General features: G+C 39.1%; 1 protein-coding gene across 5 annotated transcripts in view; it reads right to left on the minus strand.

The window, feature by feature from the left end:
- sema5ba (sema domain, seven thrombospondin repeats (type 1 and type 1-like), transmembrane domain (TM) and short cytoplasmic domain, (semaphorin) 5Ba) overlaps positions 1-25,918 on the minus strand; it is a 191,755-nt gene that overhangs the window by 81,163 nt on the left and 84,674 nt on the right. For all 5 annotated transcript variants that reach the window (XM_078262419.1, XM_078262418.1, XM_078262417.1 and 2 more), the window contains 2 exons: positions 17,632-17,731; positions 17,073-17,118 (listed from right to left, as the gene is read on the minus strand). In XM_078262419.1, the coding sequence (XP_078118545.1) occupies positions 17,073-17,118; positions 17,632-17,731 (146 nt within the window). The remainder of the gene's footprint in view (positions 1-17,072; positions 17,119-17,631; positions 17,732-25,918) is intronic.

Here is a 25,918-nt window from a genome sequence, read left to right on the forward strand (position 1 = left end):
CTGTAACAATCAAATGTAACAGATTTTGATGCATATTGAATTGGATGTTGTGTTTTCATGTGGTGTATCAAACCTGCCGTGGAAAAGTTCTTGAAATGTGTTGCTGAACAAACACTGCAAATCGCAAATTTGATGTCCTTTTTAGAAACTTTGAAGTAATTCCACACCGCTGACGTGATCGACCTTTGCTGGGCAGCACCGTGATAATGGCTAGATCAACTGAGAGGGAAATCTGAGCACTGAGGGGCGTGGGCGGAGAGGCATATATTTTCAGCTCATATTTTTGGAAATTTAAAAAATGGACACAAATTCCATTTACTAAATACCAGCACAAATGCTCTGTAGTTTAACCCTTAAAAATATATTATTACATTGAGGGACTCTGGTGCATAATCAGCTCCATAATGACGCACCAAGCCGTTTTAGACCATGTGTGGTCAAACATTGTCTACAGATTCTGAGGCGTGTCCATCTGCCAACAATATGATTTCACCCATTTAGTGCACAGTGTTTTCCTTTTCCACAACCCAACGACCACAGGCTGACAACACTAAAGCACAGCAAAACAAACATTTGTGGTGCCAGTAGAACATTTCTGTTTGTTATTGTAATCAAATATATTCTCTATTGCACGCGTGAGACTTTTTAAACAGATTCAGTGTAATGAAAATGTGATCATGTTTATATGTCTTTCCATTTTTGTTACAAATACTACTTATTAGTCTTTTCTACTCATGAACATACGTATATCCATTAGTTGTAGACTTGTAATTTGCAGTGATGCGTTCAGGTGCAACTTTTAACAGAAGACATGAGGCAACCTATCTGTCGGTGTGGTTTAGGGTTATGCTTTGATCTCAGTGTTTCCGTCCTGTGACATGTCTCCATTTGCAGCTTCTGTTTCATTCTGTTTTTCCAATTTGTATTTTGTGTATGCATGTACATAATATAGACCAATTAATACTGGATTTATGTTTGGATTTATAATATTTAAAAGTTTAAAACATCTGCTAACAATCTATCATCACAGCATTTTTAAACAAACATTGTTATTAAGAATCCCTTAAATCTGTTTATGAAAGAATCAAGGTTAAAATAATGAATTAGTGAGCGGTACAATTGTTGCAGTCAAATAATAAACTTGCCCATGCCCTGAGATAAGCTAATCTTATTGTATTTTAATCGTTTTTATGTAAAGCACTTTGAATTGCCCTCTTGCTGAAATGTGCTATACAAATGAAGCTGCCTTGCCTTGCCTAATCTTGGCCGGGCCGATTTATCAGTCAAGTTCTAGTACATAACCATACTTACCATACCATGTACATATGACTTTATGACAGAATAGAATCAAACCAAATCATTTTTCTGTTTTGGACATAAATCCATGCAGAAACCAAAAACAATGATGAGCCTCATGTACAGAAGCAGGTACCACTGCACGCACTCTCTGTATGACATTAGAGATGCTTGTTTTCCGCCACAGCCAGCTGGCCAAGCTGCAGCACATTACAGGATGACAAGCAGCCTCCTCTTGCTCTCCGCTCTGTAGCTCACAGATTATCCCTCCACTCTGACAAAGACCACATCAATAATTAAATCTCTGGCCAAATTGCAGCACAGAAATTAATGAAGAGTGTGAATGAAATCAGCTGTGAGTCATCAAACATGGTTCAAGAGAGAGGAGCTTGATACTGTGGGCGAATCAAGGGTATGAATATGTGAGGGGGGTCAGTGAATGGCCGCCCCGTGGCCTTTCATTTATTTCGATCCTCTGCTTTCTCCATGAATCCACTCTGCCCTTCAGCACTGCACTGTAGCTGTATGTGCCATGCATAGATTTAGATCAAATGATAGATACACATGAAACATACTGCACTTCACACTAATACTACCTGCATGAGAAAAGGTCAGTGTGTCTTCAGCATAACCACAGACCAATTCCATCCATCCCAAAGGAATCTTCTATATCCAACTAAAACACCTACAATAACAGATGCATTTATTTTTCTTCTGGTCCACCGGGAGGCTCCCAACAATCTCTGTTGGTCAGGGAGTTTGTGCGAGCCATTTCCTGTTTAAAAGGAGCAAACAGTGACACTTGACCTCAGCTCTGCTCTCCTGACCTGAGCCACTGCAGGGAAACGATGCACGCTGGGACCAAACAACAGCAAACAGTCAAACCAGCTGTTCTACCCGACGCTAACTGTTCCCCTGACGGACCTACTAGTTCTACTTCAGCCGGAAATACTTCATGTTACTGGCAGGTTTCAGTGCACAGTAGGATTTCAACTGAAAAATTTAGTTTCAGTTAATTAACAATTAAATTTAGCTAATTAACAGATAATTTGATTCAGATAAGTAGGTTCAAGATTCATTTTAATGTAAGTTAGTGTGTGTATATTATATTATCCAGAATGATGGCTAAAGCACTGTGAAAATGAAAACAGTATTATCAGAACTTTTTCTTCATAGAAGTAGAATCCGTAATGCGTAGACACACATCATTATCAAATGAGTGCAATGAAATCTATTCTGTTATGCATTATATCACACAACCATAGGCGTAAATCCCAGAGGGGTCGGGGGGGTCAGGACGTTAAAGATTTGTGTTGTTGTTGCCCAGATAAAATGACAGAGAAAAGAAAAACAGACATAAGATCCTTTTTCAGTACACCAAAACACCAAGTCAGTACAATACGTCCTCATATCAAGACAATTTGGTAACATCTTTATAAGAATGGGTGCTTATGGAAATACTAAAGTCACTATGTCACAGGCAAAGGAGACAGAAAGAACTGAGGAACAGGGAGACCAGGGACAGTCAGGTGTAAAGTCTCAGGTAAGTGTGTTGAGCTTAGTTCATATTTTTGGAGGTGTGTGTCTGTCAGGGTTAGCAGATGAGCTTTAGTGGCTCACTAATTTACATTATGATCAGCTAATTTAACAAGTGTCCAAAAGCATTGTATTTCTTTTATATGGGGACACTTTCAAAATAAGTCATTATGTTTTAAGATATTTTTGTGGCTTGACTGTAAACTTAAAAATAAATGGTTTTAAAGAAGAATATTTTGGTCAATTTAGTCAGCTTTTTCATTGAATCGAGAGAAACACTGAAAAGAAGGATAATGGTACAGTCTCCATGCTACACTAATGATGGTATAAAGGCTTTCATCTGTGTACACGTCCTATACAAGTATAATTGTGGCTGTATTATTTGTGTCCCTTTCAAAAATTGCTCTTCAGAAATGTTATGTTTATTTCCCCCACTGTTAGATCTGTTAGATCAGATTTACGCCCATGCACACAACAATCATTTAATTAATAATAATTAGGGCTGTCAGCATTAACATGTTAATCGCGATGCGATTAAGGGCCAAGCATAATGCGTTCATTTTTTTTTTAATCGTATTAATCGCATGCCGCCATTTATTAATTTATTTTAACTTCACTCGGCTTTGCGTCGTGCCTAACAGGCTACTATTTTGCCGTACTTCCTCGTAACACATCCTGCTGCTGCAGGAATAGTAACATGGATTTCGGTGCCTCATTCTGGTGCCACTGATATGCCTGCACTTCTCTCTGATGCTCTGAAACAGACGTTACAGGCAACAGAAACATTATTGCACGTGACGCTAGTCAACACTATACTCGACAGCAGCTAACGTTAGCCTACCGCTAGCTAGTAGCTGGATTAAACACGGTTACAATGCTGACAGCTAATGCTAAACGGTGTAAAGTTTGTCTGTATTTCACTGTAGAGGATTCCAACACCGGGATGTAACAATCTGCAGCTGCTGTTGTCGGAAAAACACAGACATGCGTCCACTGAAACTGGTAATTTTAGGCCTCGTGGTGCATTCAAAGATGTTGTTAAATGCCCTTTTCACATCTGGTGGTTGTTTTTGTCATTCAACAGCTATTTACTAGTGAAATAAGTTATTGTTATAGTGCTTACATTATTATTAAACATTTAATTTTGACGATATGGCCTTAGCAATAAACAAGCCATTCTTTAATGTTACCAACTGTTTAGTAACCTTCTTTTTTTTAACTTTCTTAAAAAGTATCGGTTCAGGCACCGTTAAGGCACCGGTACCGTTTTAAAAGTACCGCTTTAGTACCGGTATCCAAACCAAACAATACCCAACCCTAATATTGACTCTAGATTAAATGTGTGACTAGATTAAATATATAATAAACAAATCTTAAAATCAAGTTCATAAAGTCATTTTCTTTGCATTCATTTGATGCCCTAATAATAATTAATTAATAGTGTAATTTGTAGGGCTGGGCAACGTTTAAAAGTTTTAATCGCAATTAATCGCATGATTTCTCTGATTAATCGCATTGTTATACGCAAAATCCAATAATGAATTCAAAAGTAGTGTATAGCGCAATTTTATTTTAAAGGTTCTGCCATATGAACAAAAGTGCCATAATATTTGTTCTGCAAATACTTAACATCTGCATTTTGTTCATACAGTAGCAGTTAAATAAAATATTTAGTGTAAATCTCAACTTAAACAATGTAATCAAAGCAAATACAAAATTAAAGCGTATTGCCACTGCCAGGGCATTAATGTTGTAAAAACTGCCCACAAAATCCTGAGCCACAATCATAACATTAAAACAGGCAATTTCTGAGGTAACGGCAGATACATTTTTTTCTTTTATCAGAGAGTGGCATAAACATTCTTCTTGTGATGGTGCGTCTTGAGGGAATCTCATACCTGCTGTCATTTGTTGCGATTCTCAGAATGTTTCTCAGACCGATGTCCTCCACAACACTAATGGGCCTGCAGTCTGTAGCTATCCACTTCGCTATGGCATTTGTTAGCTTCTCTTGCCTTTGTTTATCTATACTTCTCCCACACGCTGCCTCTAACGTTGTCTGCCGAAGCCTCACGCCACTGTTTGTTTCATTGAATGATTTGCTGGTATCAACTGTGTGTATTGCATTTAGGTGATATTTCAGACTGGAAGTACTCCGGTGATAAGAAAATTCAACTTTGCAGTGGTTACAAATAACTTTGGTTCTGTCGACTGCGCCATCTGGAAGAATTTTAAAATGAAAATGGCCATGTAAAAGTTCTATACCCTTCTCCATGTTTGTTTATCCTTTTCTTTTCCGGTTCCTGTAAGCGCGGCAGCAGTCAGCACAGACTTTTACAAAATAAAAGCCTGTGAGCAACAGGCTTTTACAATAATAAAAGAAATAATAAAAACTGCATTAATGCGCGATAAAATAATTGTCGGCGTTAATTAATTAATGAGTTAACACGATAAAACGCGTTAACTTGCCCACCCCTAGTAATTTGTTATTATAATTGCTTCTATTTAAGGCTGCAACTTACAATTATTCTCATTATCAATTACTCTGGTGATTATTTTGTTGATTTATCATTATTTATTAAATGCCCATAAAACATCAGAAAATAATTAAAAATATCCACCACTGTTTCCTAGAGCTTAAGGTAACATCTTTAAATTGCTTGTTTTGTCCGACCAAAAGCCCCAAAACCCAAAGATACTCAGTCAATTATAATGTAAGACAAAGAAAAGCAGAGTCAGTGCATTCACTAGACTAATGACGTATATAAATAGCCAAGAGGTAATAGACAAGTTAAATTACTGACCATATAATATATCAAAATGTAAAAGTGCACAGAGAAGACTCAGTAAGAGAAACAAAAGAAAATGTATCTTATTACTTTTCCCTCTGTTTTTCCGAAGGTTAAAACCACAGATTACAGAGGAACACCACCGTGCAGTTTTGCTTGAGTACCACTGTCAGCGGCCTGTATCCCAGCTTTGCATCTGGTAAAGAAGTCTTTAGTTCTAAAGGGACAGACCATCATGTCGCACAGCAGGACAGCCACCTGGGGGCTGCTCATCATCCGCTGGCTGTGGGAGCCAGAGACCACAGGTTAACTTAAACAACCCCCGAACACAAACACCACGTCAAGGACAAATCCCAGGCCTCCAACACATAGCGGCGCACTCCTGTCTCAGAACTTCTTATATGTTCTCAGCGAGAAAACAACAAACAAAAAGTAAAGTCTCCCACTTGGAAAATAAGAAGTTGACACAATAAAATAGAGGGGACCTAAAGTCTTGAACTGAAAAAAACAAAACAAGATCCCACTTTGGGTCCCTTCATATCAGTGAAAATAGCTGTTTAAATGGTAAGCTCTGGAAGAGAAAAATGTAAACTGTATTTTTGGAAAGAGTGAAATCCCCAAAAAAGTACTGCCGACCCTTTTCTCCAACACCATTATCAAGCCAATGAGAGGGGAACGCTTGACTGTGCTCTGCCACATGGAACACTGCAATTCAACAGCAGCACAGCTGCGGGATCAGAGTGAGGTTGTGTGTGTTTTGGGCCTTAAAGAGACAAAAATCAAAAAGACAATCTGAACTTTCTTTTCTAGTGTGCACTCCTGGACATGTCATCTCTCCCACCACATCTTAGTTTTACAGTGATGTCAGACACCGGTTTGGATGACTGAGGAGCTTTATCATGGCATGTACTGTACATCCATTATAGTCTGTTGCACTGACGAAAGTGCACACAATACTGTTTGGGAGTAAAGGTCTGCATATTGATGCACAACCTGATTGTTCCATACAATGAAAAACTAGCGCAGCGACATAATGAACACAGAGAGAGAGATTCAATAGAGGAATGAACCTGATAGAATGCAACAGCAGTTCCATGTCGGGAGCAAATATAACGTTCTCCTGAGGAGAAATGTCACTGGGAGGCCTTGTGCTATTTTCAGTAGATGGGATTTAGAGAATGAAGCAGGCGCAGCACAGTGGTAGAAATAGTGATAGGGGAGCGGTGGATTTAGGCAAGTGGATGGATGGAGACTAATATGTGAAGATCCAGACAGTAATATGGTGTTTACATTCCACCTCCATGTTGCTGCTATTATCTAGGCAGGGATTATCTGATGGACTGACAAAGACCTCTCTCCTCCCCTTCCACCTACTCTCTTTACTTCTCTACACTTGCACGTATTGCCTAGAGAGGAACAAACAACTTGTATTTACTCCCGTTTGACATTAAAAAGCCTTTTGGTCCAAGTTTACTTTTAACTATACTTGATTCAACTGTCCACACATTGTGTAATGCAAGGTCAGGTTCAATCAGGACCTTGGTTCGCAATTTGTAGTGAATTTTTCAACACACTTTTTCTCACTCTTTCATGTTTTGTTCAGTATGAGTTTACTTTATATTTTCCATCTATCTTCTATTAATGTTTGCTGCTTTATTTATTTCATGCTGTTGTGTTAATGCCCTGTCAGTCAGTATTATCTTTACTGTTGAAAGCCAAGTTATTTGACTTACTTTCCAGTCTGCTACATTTTAAATTAAATCCCCTAAAGTTTTTTTACACTCTATAAGCATTCCTACAGAACATGTCTAGTGTACACAAGATTAAACAAATGTATACTCTTTCGGGACTTCAGTACATTACAGTAGATCATTACTAATTGCACCTGCAGCAGTTTACATTATACTACTCATATAGTATGATAGGATAAGAAAAATTTCGGCAAGCTAGTTTCAATACATTTTAAACACAGCCAGGTCAACTTTATGAATATTCAACAGAAAAACTGTGTTTTCAGTATCAAACACAGCACATTGTTTACACAGCAAACCACAATTGCAAAAAACTAAATCTGCATATTTAGCCAATGTGGGTGTTAGGGTGAGCACATCAATAATCAGCTGAGAATTATACTGAGAAAGAATAAGATTTATGAGGCAGAAGTGGTTTGAGAAGTTTTTATATACATTGTAATACCTTTTTTTGGCGTGAAGGTTTGTCACTGTTGGAGTCCATCCAACCAACTGCTGTGAATCCAAGCTGAGTACAGCTGCTGTTCTTCCTGAGCAAGCTAAAAAACTTTTCAGAGCCACATTTCAAGCCTGCAGGGGTTATTGTTTGATACTAAAAACATAAGTAATTGGCGCTTTCCTTTGTTACTATTCCGTGAGTATTCCTTTAAACCTATCATAGAGTAATCTTTGCACTTTGTATTTGGCTTTTTAATATACAGAACATGCTGTTCTTTCAGTTACCTGAGCAGAGTACAAAGTGCATGAATTGTAATTTCTATGAAAAAGTCAGGAAAGAGCAGGATACTTTAATATACTCTTTTCACTCCTGCATATTTCTACCTGCAGTATGTCTCCTTCCCATTCTTAGTCCCTCCTTCCAACCCCTACGTCCTCCATCTCTGTCAATGTTGGCACTTAAGCTCAGTGAAAAGTAAGGTCAGTACATCCATGTGGCTGATACCAGGAGTTACATTCTGCACCATCTTCTCACATAAGGCTAACGCTGGAGCCTTTGATACCTTGACCTCATCAGATAACTGCACATCTGCTTGAGTGCAGTTGAAAAAAGGGAAAATACAGGAAGAGGGAGAGAGAATTAATGTAAAACTACACTGTAGTAATTGGGTGTATACAGTAGACATTTTTTGGCATACCTAAAGAACAGTAAAAATACAGAGCATGTGACACAAACTGACGAGGGCAACGCTGACTACCGTGACTTACAAAAACCCGGAGGGAAAAAAAAGCAATCTGGCCAGAATCAAAGACATTAGGTACAATTCTGGAGCTCTGTGGACTTGTACAAATATGTTAGCGTGAGACAAATCAATACTCTATCTCCTGTTAGTAACTTGCAACATGCAGAAAAAAGAGCAATCTTAACATGGCTTTGCATGTGTTATTTTGTATTACTTTAAAACTACAAAAAGAAGGTGAGAGGAAAGTAAGAAGGCAAAAGAAAGATGGAGACCGGCCGCACATTCATTCCCATCTCAGACATGAAAAGTTTGCCCATCAAAAGTTGTCGTTATTTTCTTTATTTTTTTTCTTGGCAGCAGTGGAATTGCTTATAGCACATCTGGCAGATCTGCAACCCAGTACAAAGAAAATAAACAATCAAAGAAACGAAAAGATGACAGAAACAGAGCTCTCCTTTCCCTCTCCCACCCGTCAAATCCTTGAGCTTTTCTATACCGCTGTTGTTTTAACCACTCTCCCACTCCTCTAGTTTTATCCCCGGCCACAGACACACACGCACACAGACACACACACCTCCCACCACCTTACTCATGCTGTTCTGATTGCGGCGGAAATCACGCCGACCAGTACAACAGAAAGAGAGAGCTCTGTCAGTGGGTGCTGTGAGGACGGAGCATGTGGGTGGATTGCAGTCAGACCCACCACCACTTATACCGGCACTACATCTCACAGAAAAAGACACAGAGAGAGAAGAGTTTAAAGATGAAAAGAGAAGGAGGGTGAAGGATAGAGACACCAAACTCTAGGAATACACAGTACAGCCGCATCTGAGTCTCAGCTCAGCCCTGGTATGGCTGAGCAGTCCCACTGTGAGGTTGCTGGGTGGGTGATGGTGTGTGTGAAGTTCTATCTGGATAAAGAGCAGGGTACTTATGCTTTTCACACATACAGTATAATCTCGAGGGGATGACTAAAGACGTCATTTATTCACACATCTCCACAGAAATGTTCAGGGTGTGTGTTCATGTCTTGTGGTACGTCTTTAGATGTTTTTATGATAAAATAGCACTTACAAGTTAATTGCTGTAATCTAGGAAAACGTCGCTAAAAGAGAGTTTGATAGAGTAAAAAACACTGGTGGACAGACGGCAGTTTATCCAAAATTAGCCAAACTACTTCATTTGAAGATAAAACACACCTGAAATATCTGTATAAAGCAAGAAGTGGTCTGTAACCTGTGATGGATGTTTACAACGGAGACAGACCGTAAAAATGGGCATCCACTGCTGGCTAACCTCGGAGTATGTTTTCAACCTGTCTGATCATCTTGACTGCTCGTGTTTCCTGCCCTGTCACAATTATTTTTAGTGATGTTGTCGTGTTCCCAAAGCTCAGCAATTAACTTGTTGAGTAAGATCTTATTATAACTTATAGTTGAGTCAGAGATAATTACATAAAGGAAGTAACTATTTATAGCACGTTTATACAGTTAGATTTGATAGAACAGGCTCTTTCCCCATTGAATTACAAATATTTGAACATAAAATTGATTACCAAAAACGTAGCATATAAGTCATTAAAGATATCAACAGAGTAGATGGTGAGTGTGTTGGGTTATTGAGGCCACTGTGACCACCTGTATGAATATGATTGGATGTAAATAATCAGCCGGTAGCCAAGCAGGTGATGAATGAACCATTGATGGTGAAATATGAATGAAGCAGCTGGTGCAAATCAACTAATGCAAGTGCGGCTTTGGTTCTCTGCCTGAGGTAGTTATGCTACTTGACTGCAAAAATTACAAAATTATAATAAACTGTAATTATCCTTCAAGTGAAAAATGAAACTATTCCATATACAACAAAACATCCATTATTACAACAACGTGATCATGTTGTAACATTTAGCAGGCAACTATGCAAAATAAGCAAGACCTGTTTGTGCCTTAAAATAGTAAGTTCAGTCCCTCCAGAAAAACGTGATTATGGGATTGCATAATTCAATGCATAATCAGCCAAAGTCCACATATTTATGCGGGGGCCGTATTTTTGTGTGTGCATCCTTCCCTTGTTTGCACCCCTTGTATCATCTCTTCTTTGCCATACTGTATGATGATTGTAAAAAAGATGTTTTTATCAGGCTGATGTCGCTATTACTTATTCATTGAAAACCTCCAGGTACTTTGCCAAAGTCAGATTTTTCTCTACAAAACCACAACAACAAGGCGGTAGAGTGTATAAGAAACATCTCTGAAGGCTTTGAAAGTCCTCCCCGGGCACGTCCTGTGCAGGTACTGCACATCGGGGAAACTATTTTCTATGACTCCACTCCACAGAGACACAGAGGCGCACTAGAGAAAATGTCCAGAGAGAAAACAGTGAGCTGGAGCAAACTGAAAGCTTGTCACCTCCCTGACACTCTCTCTCTCATAGTCACTCTGCTCTTCTCTCTCATTTGTCTTCATCTCAGTTCTGCATGTGTGATTTTCAGTGTTGTTTTGGTCTTTGCTTCCTTTTCTCGCTCATTTTCTTCCTGTTATCCTCTCTGTCTTTCATTCTCCGGTTCCTGCCTACTTCTTTATCCCTGGATTCCTTCGATGTCTACTCTCCCTCCCTTTCACTCTCTTTTTCCACTGATTGCCTACAGTACGCAGTCATTCCTCTACGCTTGCCTGATCACTAATGGCCATGGCAGGTGTTCTCTCAGGTGCCTGAACAGAACAGCCTGGGCTGAGCCTTTAAAAGCCGAGGAATCAGCACCTCTGTGCCCCCCCCCCCCCGGCACGCTCCGCCTTCAAAACCCTCTGCCACCGAAAGACTGCAAAGTTGGCATGTGCACACATGTCTCCCTCCACACACACATGGATATATATATACACAGCGAGAAAAATACGTCCAGCCCTTCATCTCTTCTGCTGGCACCCAGACAGTGTTTGTTTTGGCTTCAGGTGTGAGATGGATTGGTCTGGGTCAGCTCTCCAATTGGTGCTGTCATGGATAGCCCAATGGATGACACACAAACAAACCACACCACACCAACACATATGATTTCTAATAGCTTCACACTGGAGAGGAAAGTGGACACTAAAAGGGGGGGAGGGATGGTGATGGTGACAGCGGTGTGTGGTTACAGACCATGATAATGGGCCACTTGGAAAGCCCAGGCCAACCAGTCCAACAGATGAATAGGAAAGCAGAGAAAGCAGCATTGTGATCAGACCGTGACTGGGCCACCCTCTTTGGTTTGCTTTTCAATCAATCAGCAAGTCGTTTCTAAACAGTGTCAGTATGACTTTCCCCCGATCTCAATGGACAACCTTTTATTTTAAGGTAAAGCCAGTCATGCTTTGCGTCCCACAGGGCTGGGTCCATTTCTACGGGTTGACTTGGTTCCTGAATGTCGCTGCTGCATTATCATCAACACTGGCAGTTGGTGCTGCCTTCAAATAAGGTTGCATGTTTGACTTTAGAAATAAAGAACACGGTACCTTACCATTTAAGTGGTTTAAGTTGTGAGAGCACTGTTGTAAGGTGGCAAACTTCACCTTGTCCCCTTTTCAAAAGTGGTTAATTATTTTGACTACTACTTTTCAATGGCATGCTAGGTAGAAGAAAAGGGCAGAAAACTAATTGCAAAAGTAGCTTCCATGGAATAGAATTTTTTAAGAACATCGCAATGAGTCACTATTCAGAGCTTTTAGAAAAAATGTCCACAAAGTCCAAAATACCATATACAGTATCAGTGGGTTGTTTCAAATGGACTGCATTACAAAGCACCATTAATATGAATACATGAGTGTTTTGGCTGTAAGTCTGTCGTATAAATGCTTTGCTGAGAGCGGACCACGAAACCATACCCAAATCCTGAATCTGTGATTGATTCCAGTCAAACTATGGTACTGTTTGTGTGTATTCAGAACACAATCAGTACTCTTATAGGAACGTTTATTTAGACCACACAGCAGTATAGTTAGGGCACGGTCACACATGCGCAAAATTGACATTGCCAAATATTTGCCTCCCATAAACTTCCATTCTATGTGAGCATGGGGGTGATTAAAACATTCACTTCTGGTGGCAAAGCAAATAAGCAAATTCAGATCACGTGGACTACAAACCAGAAAACTGATTTCTGTGTGCCTCACACCCCTTACTTCCCACAATATTCACAAATATCGCCTCAGTAGACAATGGTCACTCGCCAGTATTCGCATATGTGTGACACTAAAACCTGCAGAGAGAGAAAGTTTGGGGAGTGATGATAGCAGCTATCTTCTTCCCTAGAGCCACAGCGGGTGGATGCTGGAGTGCTGATGATGTTGATGTACACTTGCAGAGTAATTAAGAAATGGGCATTTTTGGACAGCTTAAATAGACCACCAAATTGTAAAGGTGCATTGGATAGGTGGTGCAGAGAGTGGGTCATGTCACAATGTAGCGGTGCAACTATAATTGGCTACCTTGTTGAGGAAAATGGGACAGATAAAATGCCCCACTGACGTACTGTATGAGATGCTCAATGTGTTTCCATACAATTTCTTTCCTTGGAGAGTTGCGGAGTCCCAGGTATTCAGTATATGAGCAAACAAATCGTTGTCACCAAATTCTCAAGCTGAATTTACCGTATGCATCCTGGTTAAAAGCTTCCTGAAGGACCATACAATAAACACATCAACAATCCTTTTGCAATAACCCTGAAGTAGGTTGGCGGTTACTGAGCTACAGTATTAAGCTTATAGAAAATGACTGTGCTAAACTGAAGAAAACAAATTGAACGAGACTAAATGTATCAAAGAATCTAAGGCTAAATAACAAACAAAAGTAGTGCCTTGATGTCATGGTCATTACGCGATTGCTTCACAATGTGAGTACTGACGTCCATTAGAGGAACACCTAACTAAGACTTGCACTTGAATGAGGAAAACCGAGGGTCATTAGGGAGTGCAGACAACTCAAGTTTGAACTCAAACAAGCAAACAATCCCAGTGTGAAAACAGCCTTATCCACTGACAGGTGGTTTGGATATTCAAGCAACATATCACTGGTTCAGAAATTTAAACAAAATGCCTCAGAGAAATGAGCCTTTGATGTTGAAGCAGAGCCTCGGACTGGCAAGTGGGAGATTTGGGCTTGTTTTCCATTTGGTTATACAACAAAAGAAAAGGAGTATTTTAAGATGCCGCCCTCCTCCATCTCTTTGGACAGCTTTCGTTTGCTGGCAAATGAGCACGGGGGTACAGACCCTCCTCTCTGCTTCACTGGGCAGTTTGTATAATGTTCTCATTGATTTCAGCCTTGGCATCACGGATGACACCTCCACACTGGCCAGAGTGAAAAAGGAACTACCTCATTTATCCCTATAGCTCAGAGTAAGCTGAGGATGTGTGTGTAGGCGTGTGTGTGTGTGTGTGTGTGTGTGTGTGTGTGTGTGTGTGTGTGTGTGTGTGTGTGTGTGTGTGAAGGGAGAAAGACAACTTTAGATAATCTAGGTAGTATGTTTGACTGCATGTGCGTGGGTGTGTGTCACATATTTATGTGTGTATGCTTCCTACATGTTATAAGGACGTTAAGAGGGCAGATGCCTTTTTCAGGACAAAGAGAACAGCTTCATAGAGAACAACACTACAAGGGTGAAAACAAATAAAAACCCACATAAGTCAACTTCTCTCCTCCAAAACTAGACAACTAGGACATGCGGACAAAGGGCGCATTGATATCGGCAGTGACACACGGGTGGCAGCTGTAGACATCATGCCATTCAGTCGTGGCTGCTGTGAAAGGGGACTTTGTCAGACAAAGTCGAGTCTGGTGATGTGCTCGGATACTGTGGGGAAATGTAATGTAAAATAATGCAGGTCCTTGTCCTTGAAATAATAATGTAACTGATGCTGTGAGGTTAATACTTAAGCTACTTTTGCTTACTTTAAAAAGATTCTGAAAATCGAAAAAGTGTGCATGTTCATCCAATTTCTCAAGTTTTAAATGTCAGCTTCCTTTAATGCAGTCCCAAGAAACTATTTTCAGAAGTTTTTAGAAATAAAATAAATAATAAATCACACTAAATGTTCATAGTGACGGATTACAACAAGTTTCCTATCCTGGTGATTTTCATATTGCACTGGCATCAACTTGAAACCACTGTTTGCATGGAAGGGGGAAAATCAGTCTCATAACACGGGGAATCCTTGGAAAAAATCACAAAACTACACAAGATTTGTAGTTAATGGGCTAAAACATGCAAAACCGCCACTATGGTCCTTTGAATTCCAACAGCAACAGTGGATTCGCTCAGTGACTAAAGATGTATCGCAGCTTTTTTTATTGAATGAGTGCATGGATTGTGTTATTATGCTTTATACTCCTGTCCCCCTCACTTACATACTTTACAGAGTTAAAAGAAATTACATTAACCTTAATAACCTTAACACAATATGTAATTCAATTTGCCTCGCAGCAACTGAAGAGAAGATATCCTACAGTCATTGAAGCATGGATACTGTGCACTGTACTCTGGCTTATATAAAGACTGATTTTCTTTACTCAGTGACAGTGATATACCACCTCAGATTACACAGTCCCGTAGAGATTCAGGGAATTGTCATTTGTGACGCCTGATGCAACTTTACGGCAACCCTGTTCTCCCGGCTATACCACAGCTACTTTATGGCACAACACTCACATCACCACGGGCCTTTCACAAAACACACACGTTACTGCCATAGGCAGAGGACACACACTCATGCAAGTGTACATAACCCAATTTAACTGCATCCTCTGCAACATGGAGGATAATTAAAAAATATCTATATTTATGTTGATTCTTCCCTCAGCATATGCACTCTTTCTCCAGAAAGTAATTTAAACTGCCATGTGAATACTGTAAATATTCCTATCATTAACTTTTATAACACAACAGTGGTTTGGACATTTCCCTGATGTAGGAATGTTTCTTTAGCATTTCTAGTTGTAGTTTGGAATAAATAGAAGAATAAATCTGTAGTTAGATGGCTGACCGGACATAATGCGTTAGCGACAGAGACTTCAGGAAGACAGGGAGTCAAAGGAAAGGGATGTCACATTACTAGCAACAAGCTGTTATTGACATGGGAAGAATTTACTGCAAAAATGTCAATAAAATCAGTCAACAAGGTGTTCAAAACATTTAACTGTAGGATCGTGCACACACAGACAAACAAAGGGCAGGTCCTGAGCCAAGTGTGGGCAGATCATGAAATAAACAAATAAATACATAGCTCACTGCAGGGCTCCAATATCAACTTATGCATTGCTCCTAGGTTAACCGCTGCAACTACCACATACAGTACATGTATTGTGACATGTGATCTTTTAGAGTTCAAAGCTACTAAACTAATTTTATTTTATTGTTGACATTCGTTACTGAATATTCCACCTCATCAAACTGCTACATAGCATAGTGACAGACAGTAATATCACCTCATGTTAGATGTCATTCTTCCCAAAAGAAAATGCTTTGCAAGCAGATTAAATAAGTAAAATATACTGTAACTTCAAGTTCACAAGAATATCTTTAGAACATATACTCTACAATAAACAGTCCCTTTGAAAGATTTCTTTCATAATATAGAATTTTCATAGTATGTATTCTTTTACAGAGATTTTAACCGCCACATGCACACCACAGGATGTACAGTGAAATGTGACACACGCCACAAGCTATAGTGCAAAAGAACAAATAATACACTAGTATTTTGACATTACATATTTTATAAATACTGTACATATAAATATATGTGATATCTAGAGTCTTTGTCTTTCAACAGAAAACACTGTTCACCAACTGCTGCAAACAGCTCTATTGTAGTCCAGCCTTTACTTCCGTGACAAATGTGCGTCACTTTGTAGCACACGTTATAATGCTCGCCTAGCTGCTAGCCTGGCACGCTCTCAAACTCTGCTTCTGACTAGCTAGCTATACTTACTGCGCATGTGCGACTTCCAACAAAGATGGAACAGAAGTGAGATGCCTCACTCTGTAGCTAAAACAGAGAGCTCAACACACAGGGTGAAAAGAGGAGCTGCAGCAATGTGTAGTACAACTAATATATGGTGTTTTCTGAAAATTAAACCACATAAACCTATTCTGATATAACCTATAAATACAATTATGAACCTGGAAATTAGCATAATATGAGCACTTTAACCAAAGCAGTGATATACACCTATCTTTGGAGGGTTCTGGTTGAGGCGTCCAAAGCTTCTAATCAGATAATATCTACGCCCACCAGAACTCATCAAGTTGTTACACGCATGCACAACGCATTTTTAAAACAAACCGCTGCATTATTATTACTTTAATAAAATTAATTATTCTAACTTTCTTTTTTTTTTTTTTTTTTTTTTTTTAAATCAAACTTAGGTCAATAAACTACATTTTCACTGCAAAAACAGTAACCTATTCCTAATAATTTCAAAACCACCAGAACACTTTCATCCTCAACAGAGAAAATGAAGAGAAGTAGATAAATTAGCATGCCTACCTGTATCAGCGACATGTTACTGAGGTCCAGTCTGAACAAGTAGTTTCTGGATTGAGGAGAGAGGAAAACAGAGATACGTGAGTGTGTGCATAATATGACAAGACTTTATCCAATTTATCCTGTTTAATAATGCAAATAAAGTATCAGAGAACAGACAGTCCATTTTAGCGTCTGTCAACTTAAAGCAAAGCCGATTAAAGGCTACACTGTAACGGTCCATCAGCCTAAGTCATTGTTTTTAGTTTTATGTGAGTTGTGTGGTTTTGCAAGTACGTGAACTATTGGTTGCATTTGTTTGTTTTTAACCGACAAATCCGGCTGAACCCATGTCAGCGCGCACACACACACACACACACACAATTGTGACATGACGTAATTCTTCCAAAGTCTTCCCTTCTGCCAAATCTAAAGCTTGACTTGGTCCAACAAGGCCTCAGCAGAGTACTTAAGAAGCATCATTACCCAAAAACCGTACTGCTTGAGTGAGTCAGAAAGGGTATCACATTCTCAGTAATGTGCTCTGTGGGGTGAAAAGCTGAGTGGATTTACAGTTTCTTACCTGGCACCAACAATAAGCTCATTCCTAGTCAGGTCAAGGGTGAGCTGGGAGAAGTCTCTCACGCCCGGGCGGGAGAAAGTGGAAATCCACGGACTGAGCGCTAAGAGAAAGAAAGAGGTTATTGAGTTAAATCATGTCATAGCTCATAACATTAAATCAGTATACACAAGCCTTTTACATTTGGTATTTCATACACAGGTGTATCTTTATGTGGAAAATAGTGCTGAAACAATTAGTTGATGAACAGAAAATGATCAAAAATTATGGCAATCAATTGTTATAAATAATGTATTAAGCAAAAATGACTTTGATTTTTAAATGTAAGGATTTTCTAATTTTCCCTTTTGATATCGTTGTAAATTGAGCATCTTTGGGTTTTGGACTGTTGGTCAAATAAAACAAGCAAATTAAAGATGTGACCCTGCCCTCTGGGAAATTGATTTGATGGTTTTATTATTTTAAGCATTTTCTCGACTAAACAGTTAATCGATTATTCAAAAAAACTACAAAACACTAATCTATAATAGGAAAAGTTATTAGTTGCAGCTGTAGTGATAAGTGCAGTGGGAAAGCTTTCTGCGCTGCGATGGTGTCCCCTACAGAGAGGGACAAAGCGGTTTCAGGCCCATCAGGCACAAAATCCTGATAGAACCTGACGTTGGGACAAACACAGCTCTGTGTGGTGTACGAGCCTGAAACCTTGGCGTGCTTGAAACTGGCTTTTACAAATCAAAATTTCAAAGCAGCGGAGCCTAGCGCCTAGGCCTTTAATGTCAATTTGAAAACTGCAGGAAAAGTGAATTTTCAATTCAATCTTTGTGTGAACCCAAAGCGCAGAACTTTAAACGGATTTCTCCACATGGGAAGTTTGCGCAGCATAAAAGGATTTATAATAGTTCCCATGCTGTACACAGTATCACAGCGGTTGGTGAGAATTCAGATTCCCTTAACCAATTTGAAAAGCTGTCTTAAATAGCTTTTAGCCATTTCCACAAAGCTTTGAGAAAGACGAACGAAATGGCTGTGAATCATGATTCCAATACAGCACATGTCTGTGAATTAATATATACAACTAATATATATATATATATATATATATATATATATATATATATATATATATATATATATATATTAGTTATATATATATATATATATATATATATATATATATATATATATATATATATATATATATATATATATATATTAGTTGTATATATTAATTCACAGACGAGCTGTATTGGAATCATGATTCCAATACAGCACATGTATTATATAAGTATTTATAAAACCAAGAAAAAAAGGTTTGGTGGTCCTGTGCAAAACATTTGGCCATACTGCTGATAATTCTATTCATTAGGGAAGCAGTCATCAAACATTTAAAACCTTAAACCTTTTTCTTTTAAAGGCATACTATGTAACTTTTCCCTCAGGTTGTCTCATTGGAACTACAGCTCGCACGGCTGTAGTTCCAATGAGACAACCTGTAGGGGGACCGAAGAGGGAAAAGTTACATAGTATGTCTTTAACATTACAGTAGCCCGTATAGCTCGAGGATACGGGTGCGAGACTACATCAAAGTGTTGGAAGAAGTCACAACAAACTATGAAACGAGTCTCCATCAGGCAAAGGGACGGGCTTTACGATTGATGGGGCCCATATGGCTCTGTCATCTGCAAACATAACTACAGTAGATATACAAGTGATAAAAAGACAGAAGGCTGCAGCAACAGTACAGTATGGTGCTTCTGATTTAAAATACAGACACGATATGCATCCATAGAAAACACATACACAAGAACACACACACACACACACACACACACACACACACACACACACACACACACACACACACACACACACACACACACATACTGTAATTAAGGGTGCCAGTATTGACAGGGGACTTCAGTGAAATGAAAATGATCTGCCACAACCTGTTTCGTCCAGATGTTGAATCGGAAGGGGAAGTTTTCACTGAGCTGCTGATGGACTGAACTTGACTCAAGGTTTTGTAGTTAAGCAAGCAGGTCTGAATCATTCTAGCAAGGAAAGCAATATTCAAAAGAGTGCAATTTTCAAATTACTATATAGATAAAAAAAGAGTTCTATAATTTTATGTAAAACGGCTGGGCACTATGGTTTTTAAGAAACGTTACTCAAAAAGGAGTAATAGTGAATATATTTGGGTCTTTTTTTACACTAAACAACACACTTTCACACATCTCCCAAATGCTGCAAGAACAGCAATTGTTGCATGGTCTTGTACAGAAACAGCAACCAGCTTGGAAAGTTTATATGCAGTACAATCCGCACGGAAACGATTAAAAAAGCACAGAGTTTGGGTGAGCAATTTCTTTCTAAAACTAGCTGACATTACTTCGACTTTTCTCTAACTCGAAGGGGAGCAACTCAACAAAAGTCAACTGCATCATGTTATAAAATGTGATTGCAGTTTTTATACATTAATCATGTATAAGACTATGCAATAAATACAGGCATTGATTTTAACTTCCTGAAAATAATTACAATTTTAATCAAAAAAAATTATATTTTTAATGAATTATTCAGCCCTCAATGGAAAAGTAACATATGTACTGCACGTAGCGACCAGCAGCTTAGAAAAGGAAAAGTCATAGTGCCACATGCACTGCCTGAAGCAACAAAATGATAGACAGTTAATTAAATTAACAAAGTCTCTACTCTCATTGAGAACAGTAGAGAAACATAAACCGTATGCTACAATGATTTGTAATTAACCAGCCAGATCATAGAAGTAATGCGACCTTTAAAATAATAGACTGTAGAACATTTCTATACACACAGGAGTTAATCACAGATAACCTCAGCACACATAATAAATCACTGGACAACCCAGAGTAAGTCTAACACTACGCGGGCCATCTCTTGTTCACTCTATAAATATTTATATTACACATAAGTGTATTCCATTTCTCGCATTCAAGCATGCATCTACGGTTTGGGTTGACCATCTTTGACATGCAGGGTGGGAGTAGAAACCATACAAGGCTGGTGCAAGGAGGCGAGTGGGACCATCTGTACATCACTCTCTGATTAATGGCTGCAGAGGCCAAAGCAGGAGGAGCAGAGAGTGTAGGCCATCTTTAGCCTCACAACCTTATGTAAACAGACCTGAAGTTGAATTACTATAAAGAATCCAACACGATCACAGGTTTACACACAGCACGTGTGAACAGAGTGTATGTGTGTGTATAATGTCGCTGTAATTGTGACTAACACACAAAAAAGATAGAAAATAATTAACCCTCCTGTTGTCCTTGAGTCAAATTTGACCAATTTTCAAAAACTTTCTATATCATAAATTTGGGTTTCTTTCAACCAAATTGTCAACAAAAAAAGTAACGTGGATGGCTCCATACAACACCTTATTAATGTTCAAAAGCGTATTGGCACACAAAACACTAAAAGCTGGAAATGTTGATGACACAATGGCTGTGCAGTTTCAGTATCATGAAAATGCAACTTTCACATGAAACTACAAGACAATCCGAGCTTTGCAGTTATATATTATATATATGATTCCCTGTTTAACGTTTCCTTGTGAGGCGTCATACAGTTGACTTTTGTTGCTTGACCAGCATTTGTGTGAAATATCGCAAATACTGTGACATATTTAATGATGACAAAACTGTTGAATGGCCAAACATTGCAAAGCTATGTTAATGTTACACTGTAGCTGTCCTTTTTGGTAACTGCTGGCAACATACTTTTACTTTTATTTTTTATTTGCAACAAACAAGAACAAAAAAATTAATCAACTCTCAATTTTAAAATTGTCCTGATTCTGATGATCTAACTGCAGGCGCTCCGCTATGTGCAGCCAAATAGAGAGTCTCATTATAACCTTGAAGACTTGTTTTAACAGGAATAGCATCACCACACTTCTGCTGCTGCAAAGGTGAAATGAGCCAAGGTTTCATGTTCTTAGTTTCTTAGTTTTTCTCTCTCCTGTGTCAATACTATTTCTCAAAAATCATCCTAATACACCAGCGTTTAAAGCAATTTGGTCCCGAAGAGTTTGTGATATGTCAGAATACTAAAGGCGTCAATATGGTTCCAAGACAGCACTTGTCAGATCATTGTACAGCTCCCAAAACCCCTTCCTTCCACACATTTCTGTCAGATTTGAATAGGCTCGTTCGACATGAGCCAGGTCTGCACAGAATCGATCACCGACGATCGCCGCCCAATGCATGCCGGTTAGATTTGTGTCCGACTTGATCCTGCAGGTTTGAGACGCAAGACCCAGGCGGACCCAGGGCATGATGGGAAATGCCTGGCTCTCAGCTGATCTAACAGCTGACTGGTTCAGAATCGACAACATGATGACATTTTATACAACTTTTTATAGTTTCTTGAATTGGAGGGATTTTAATTGCCATTTGTCTGATTTAAAGGCTTATTCTGTAAAAAACACCTGTTGTGTGGCTGATAGTTACGTTTAGAAGTCAAAGAGACTAAATCTGTTCAGCTTACGGATCATCTACAGTATGTTGTGTATTAACATCAGCACCAGATCGCAGGTAGAGCATTTTGACAGCTACTCTGTCTTTATAAAACAGCTAGAGACGGTGTACAAGCTGATATATGGGTCTGATAACCTTTTATTTAAATCGGAATCGGACCTAACAGGATTTGAGTGTTACTGTGACCTCCTGTTCAGCCTGAAGGCTGCTGGAAATGGCTGCAAACTGTCCGACTTTACCGTGGCTTTTTGTCACCGTCCACTTTACAGGCGAGGCGCAGTTCATCTCGAACGAGCCTAGTGTGTGACAATTTTTGCAATTTTCCATGCCCACTTCATGCAGGGCCAGGTGTGGTGAGGTGAGAAAGTAGGCAAGGTTTTAACCTCTCTCAAACTTCCTTTTTTAATCCTTACACAGCTACTTCCATCACTTTTCATGTGTATTAAAGAGTGCAATACCATGAATGCCTTCCAGGAGAGATTGTCTGAAAGCGTGCCACATTATTCCCATATTTTAACGATTATCGGGTCTTGTCACTCTATTACAGCAGGCGTTTCACCCCACCTTAAAGTGTGGCCATTTTGAGGAGCTACACTGTATGTAAGAAGTTGTAGTATAAGTTAGTTGGACAATTCTTCGTAGGACCTAGATCATTTCAAGCAAACTCCAGCCTTAACCTACATTAAGCTTATAAAACCACTAGATACTGTGGTACTGGAAGCAAAAACTAAATTATATGCCTTTAGGGTCAACAGGGTTTTAATAAAATGTTATAAACATATACAAAAAATACAACACAAATGTATAAATATGCAAATGTTAGTCAATATGATATAATTGTATACTGCATCTTGTACTTTTGATTGATGTGATAGGGAGTTTGGGATATAGCACCTGGAAGAATTCTGATTGGTTACAAGAATACTACACAGCAGAATACTAACTATGCACGTAAAGAACACATCTTGAAAAGGTGGAGTCTGCGATTCTGGAGAAAGATCATTGATATGTCAACTCAACACCCAAACAAATACACCCCTCCTGCCAGTGCTCCTTTTTTTACCGTCCCTCCCGCTCCCACTATATATATATTATACATCCATGGCCTTTTTCCTGTCCTGCGCACGAACGAAGAAGTGTTGTGTGGCTCAGTCCAAGCCACTTTGTTTGTTTCCCATTTACAGAGCCAGGGCTTTGTATGAACACCAGATTTTTTTTCTTCCAGCTAGCGGACCGTGAGGAAATATTTGCTGAATTCGACAAGAAGTGTATTGGATTATAATCGCTGACTCTACCTTCAGCAGGATAAGTATTTTATATCCAGTCTACTTGCTGTATATGTGTAAGTAAATGACGCCTTGAAGGCTTGTTTTCTCCCTCCCTTCCAAACTCTTATCATGTGACCAAAAAGGAAAAAGCTCAAGGTGAAAGCAGAGAGATTAAACAACAGGAGAAATGTTGTGGCAAAAACAGAGAAGAGAGACAGGACTGTTGTCTATAAAAAGTAGAAGGCCTCCCTCGCAGATAGAATGGGTGTGTAAATACATCTTTATGCATGTGTGCACACAGACTCGAGTGCATATGTATATGTGTATATGTAGGAGTGACTACATGTAAGTGTTGGTGTATGGTATATCTCCGTTACCCAGTCGCTGTTGTAAAAGTATCCTTTGACTTGAACGTATCAACATTTTATTTTATTTTTTTAAATTCTACTTTTTTTCTATTATATGTTGTCATTTATTGTTGTTGTATGCATTGTAGTTCCAGCAATACTATGTTGCTAATTTAAATAATTACTTAAAATAAGATACGCAAAAAGAAACAAAAAAAAAATTAGAGGGCAAGTTAATGCTAATCTCAGTGCAGTCTGTTGGGGTAAAATAAAGCCCACATCTAGCCAAACTCTAGCCCCGCCCCCACATTACACACTAAATATATTTTGGAAAAAATCCAGAAATAGAAAATGATGTCATTTAGACAAAGTGACTTATTCTCCCCATAAAACAAGACCATTAAAACAGAGCATATGACATGAACCATAAAATAAGAATGTGCAGTGGAGAAATAGATAACAAGAGAATTATGGGAATTATGCATACAGAAGCATTATGCACCTAATAGTAAAAACAGGAGTTGTTAGCCTTCAGTTCAGATTTTAATGTGGAACATGAATCACTTGAAATTCAAACTGAGAAGTATTACGTGCATATAAACATGCCCCCGTATCATGAATTACTCTTCAAAAGCTTGTAAAAAAAATAATAGTGTTGTCGATTTGATTCAGTAGCATGCAGGAGAGCTCGTGAACCATGAGCTTGTTTACTCTTAGAAAGGCCTCCCTGACAGTGAGGGGTCTTTCATTGACTGACATTTATCCTCCTGCTCACAAGTGGTTTTATATGTGCTGTTCACTCTTTCCCCTCATAACTGTCCGGCCGGGTGGTGGAGCAAAAAAGGGACAAAAAAAGCAGGATGAATATGAAAGCCCCCTCCCTCATGGTTGACTCGCAAGCCCCAAGCTGGCCTTGATGAACGATTATAGCATTTTTTTTCCCCCCTCTGCAATCGGTTGGCAGACGGATTAATGCGTTAGCCAGTGGCTGACAGAGGGATGAGGAGAAGGATGAGGACAGTTGCTGAGACATTCGTGTCACACAGACATAAATCAGAACCTTTCTCCTTCCATCTTTTTAAACATTCGGCTTCTTCTCACACAACCAGCATGTGGACGGAGTGAAGTGGCACCCCGACTGAGCTGAGTCGCTATTGGACAACATTATGGAGCTGACGGAATGAATGAAAGCACAACATATTGAATCCACACACACACACACACACACACACACACACACACACACACACACACACACACACACACACACACAGCTTAAAACCTGATGGAATGTGAGATTCCCTCAAGTTTAGAGGGGGCTATTTGATAAAGAGCCAATCTTACCTTCATCTAATCCCTCAAAATTTGAGCCGCTGGGTTCGTCTGCCTGCTAGCCCATCAAACTTTGTCAATTTGAGCTTGGAGGATGGTGTCAGCCATTAAGGGCATGGTTCCAACTCAAATATAGAGATATTTTGTACACATTTCATAGGTGTAATAAAATTGGCATATAATAGACCCTCCTGAGCCCAAGTGTGTACTTTTTGATTCACCTTAAAAAAAAGGTACAAAGTAGAACCTGACAGTTCAGGGTACCCATTTGAACTGGAGGAACACTTAGAACTGTAGCACGCTGTTAGAGCCATCAGAGCAGTAATACAGGTGTTTCAGTCAGTCCACCACTTTGGTCCAGACTGAACTGTCTCAAAAACTATTTGATTGCCATGACATTTTGTACAGACATTTCTGGTCCTCAAAGGAGGCATTCTAATGACTTTGGTGATTCTAGTGCCATCATGAAGTGCACATTTATGGGTTTGAGTGAAATGTCCCAACAACTATTGGATGAATTGCCATGAAATGGGTACACACATTCATGTCAACTACAGGGTGAACTACAAAAACGGACGAAAAGAAAAGCACACAGCTAAGTATTTATACCACTAATTACATCAAAAATGTCAAAAATTTACTTTCTATTTAGTTATTTTTTTACCATGTCGCTCTACTTTTGACTGTATGTGTAAATAACAATAACATGTGTCAGGCAGTGCCTAAGCCCCCACTATTCCTGTCCTCGAACATGACTATACATGTTTTGCATGACCCAAGAATGCTTTCTGAATGAGCAAATGTTAGGAAATGGCTTTAAATCCAT

The sequence above is a fragment of the Sander vitreus genome, chromosome 11, assembly GCF_031162955.1.
Source record: "Sander vitreus isolate 19-12246 chromosome 11, sanVit1, whole genome shotgun sequence".
Lineage (NCBI taxonomy): Eukaryota > Metazoa > Chordata > Actinopteri > Perciformes > Percidae > Sander > Sander vitreus.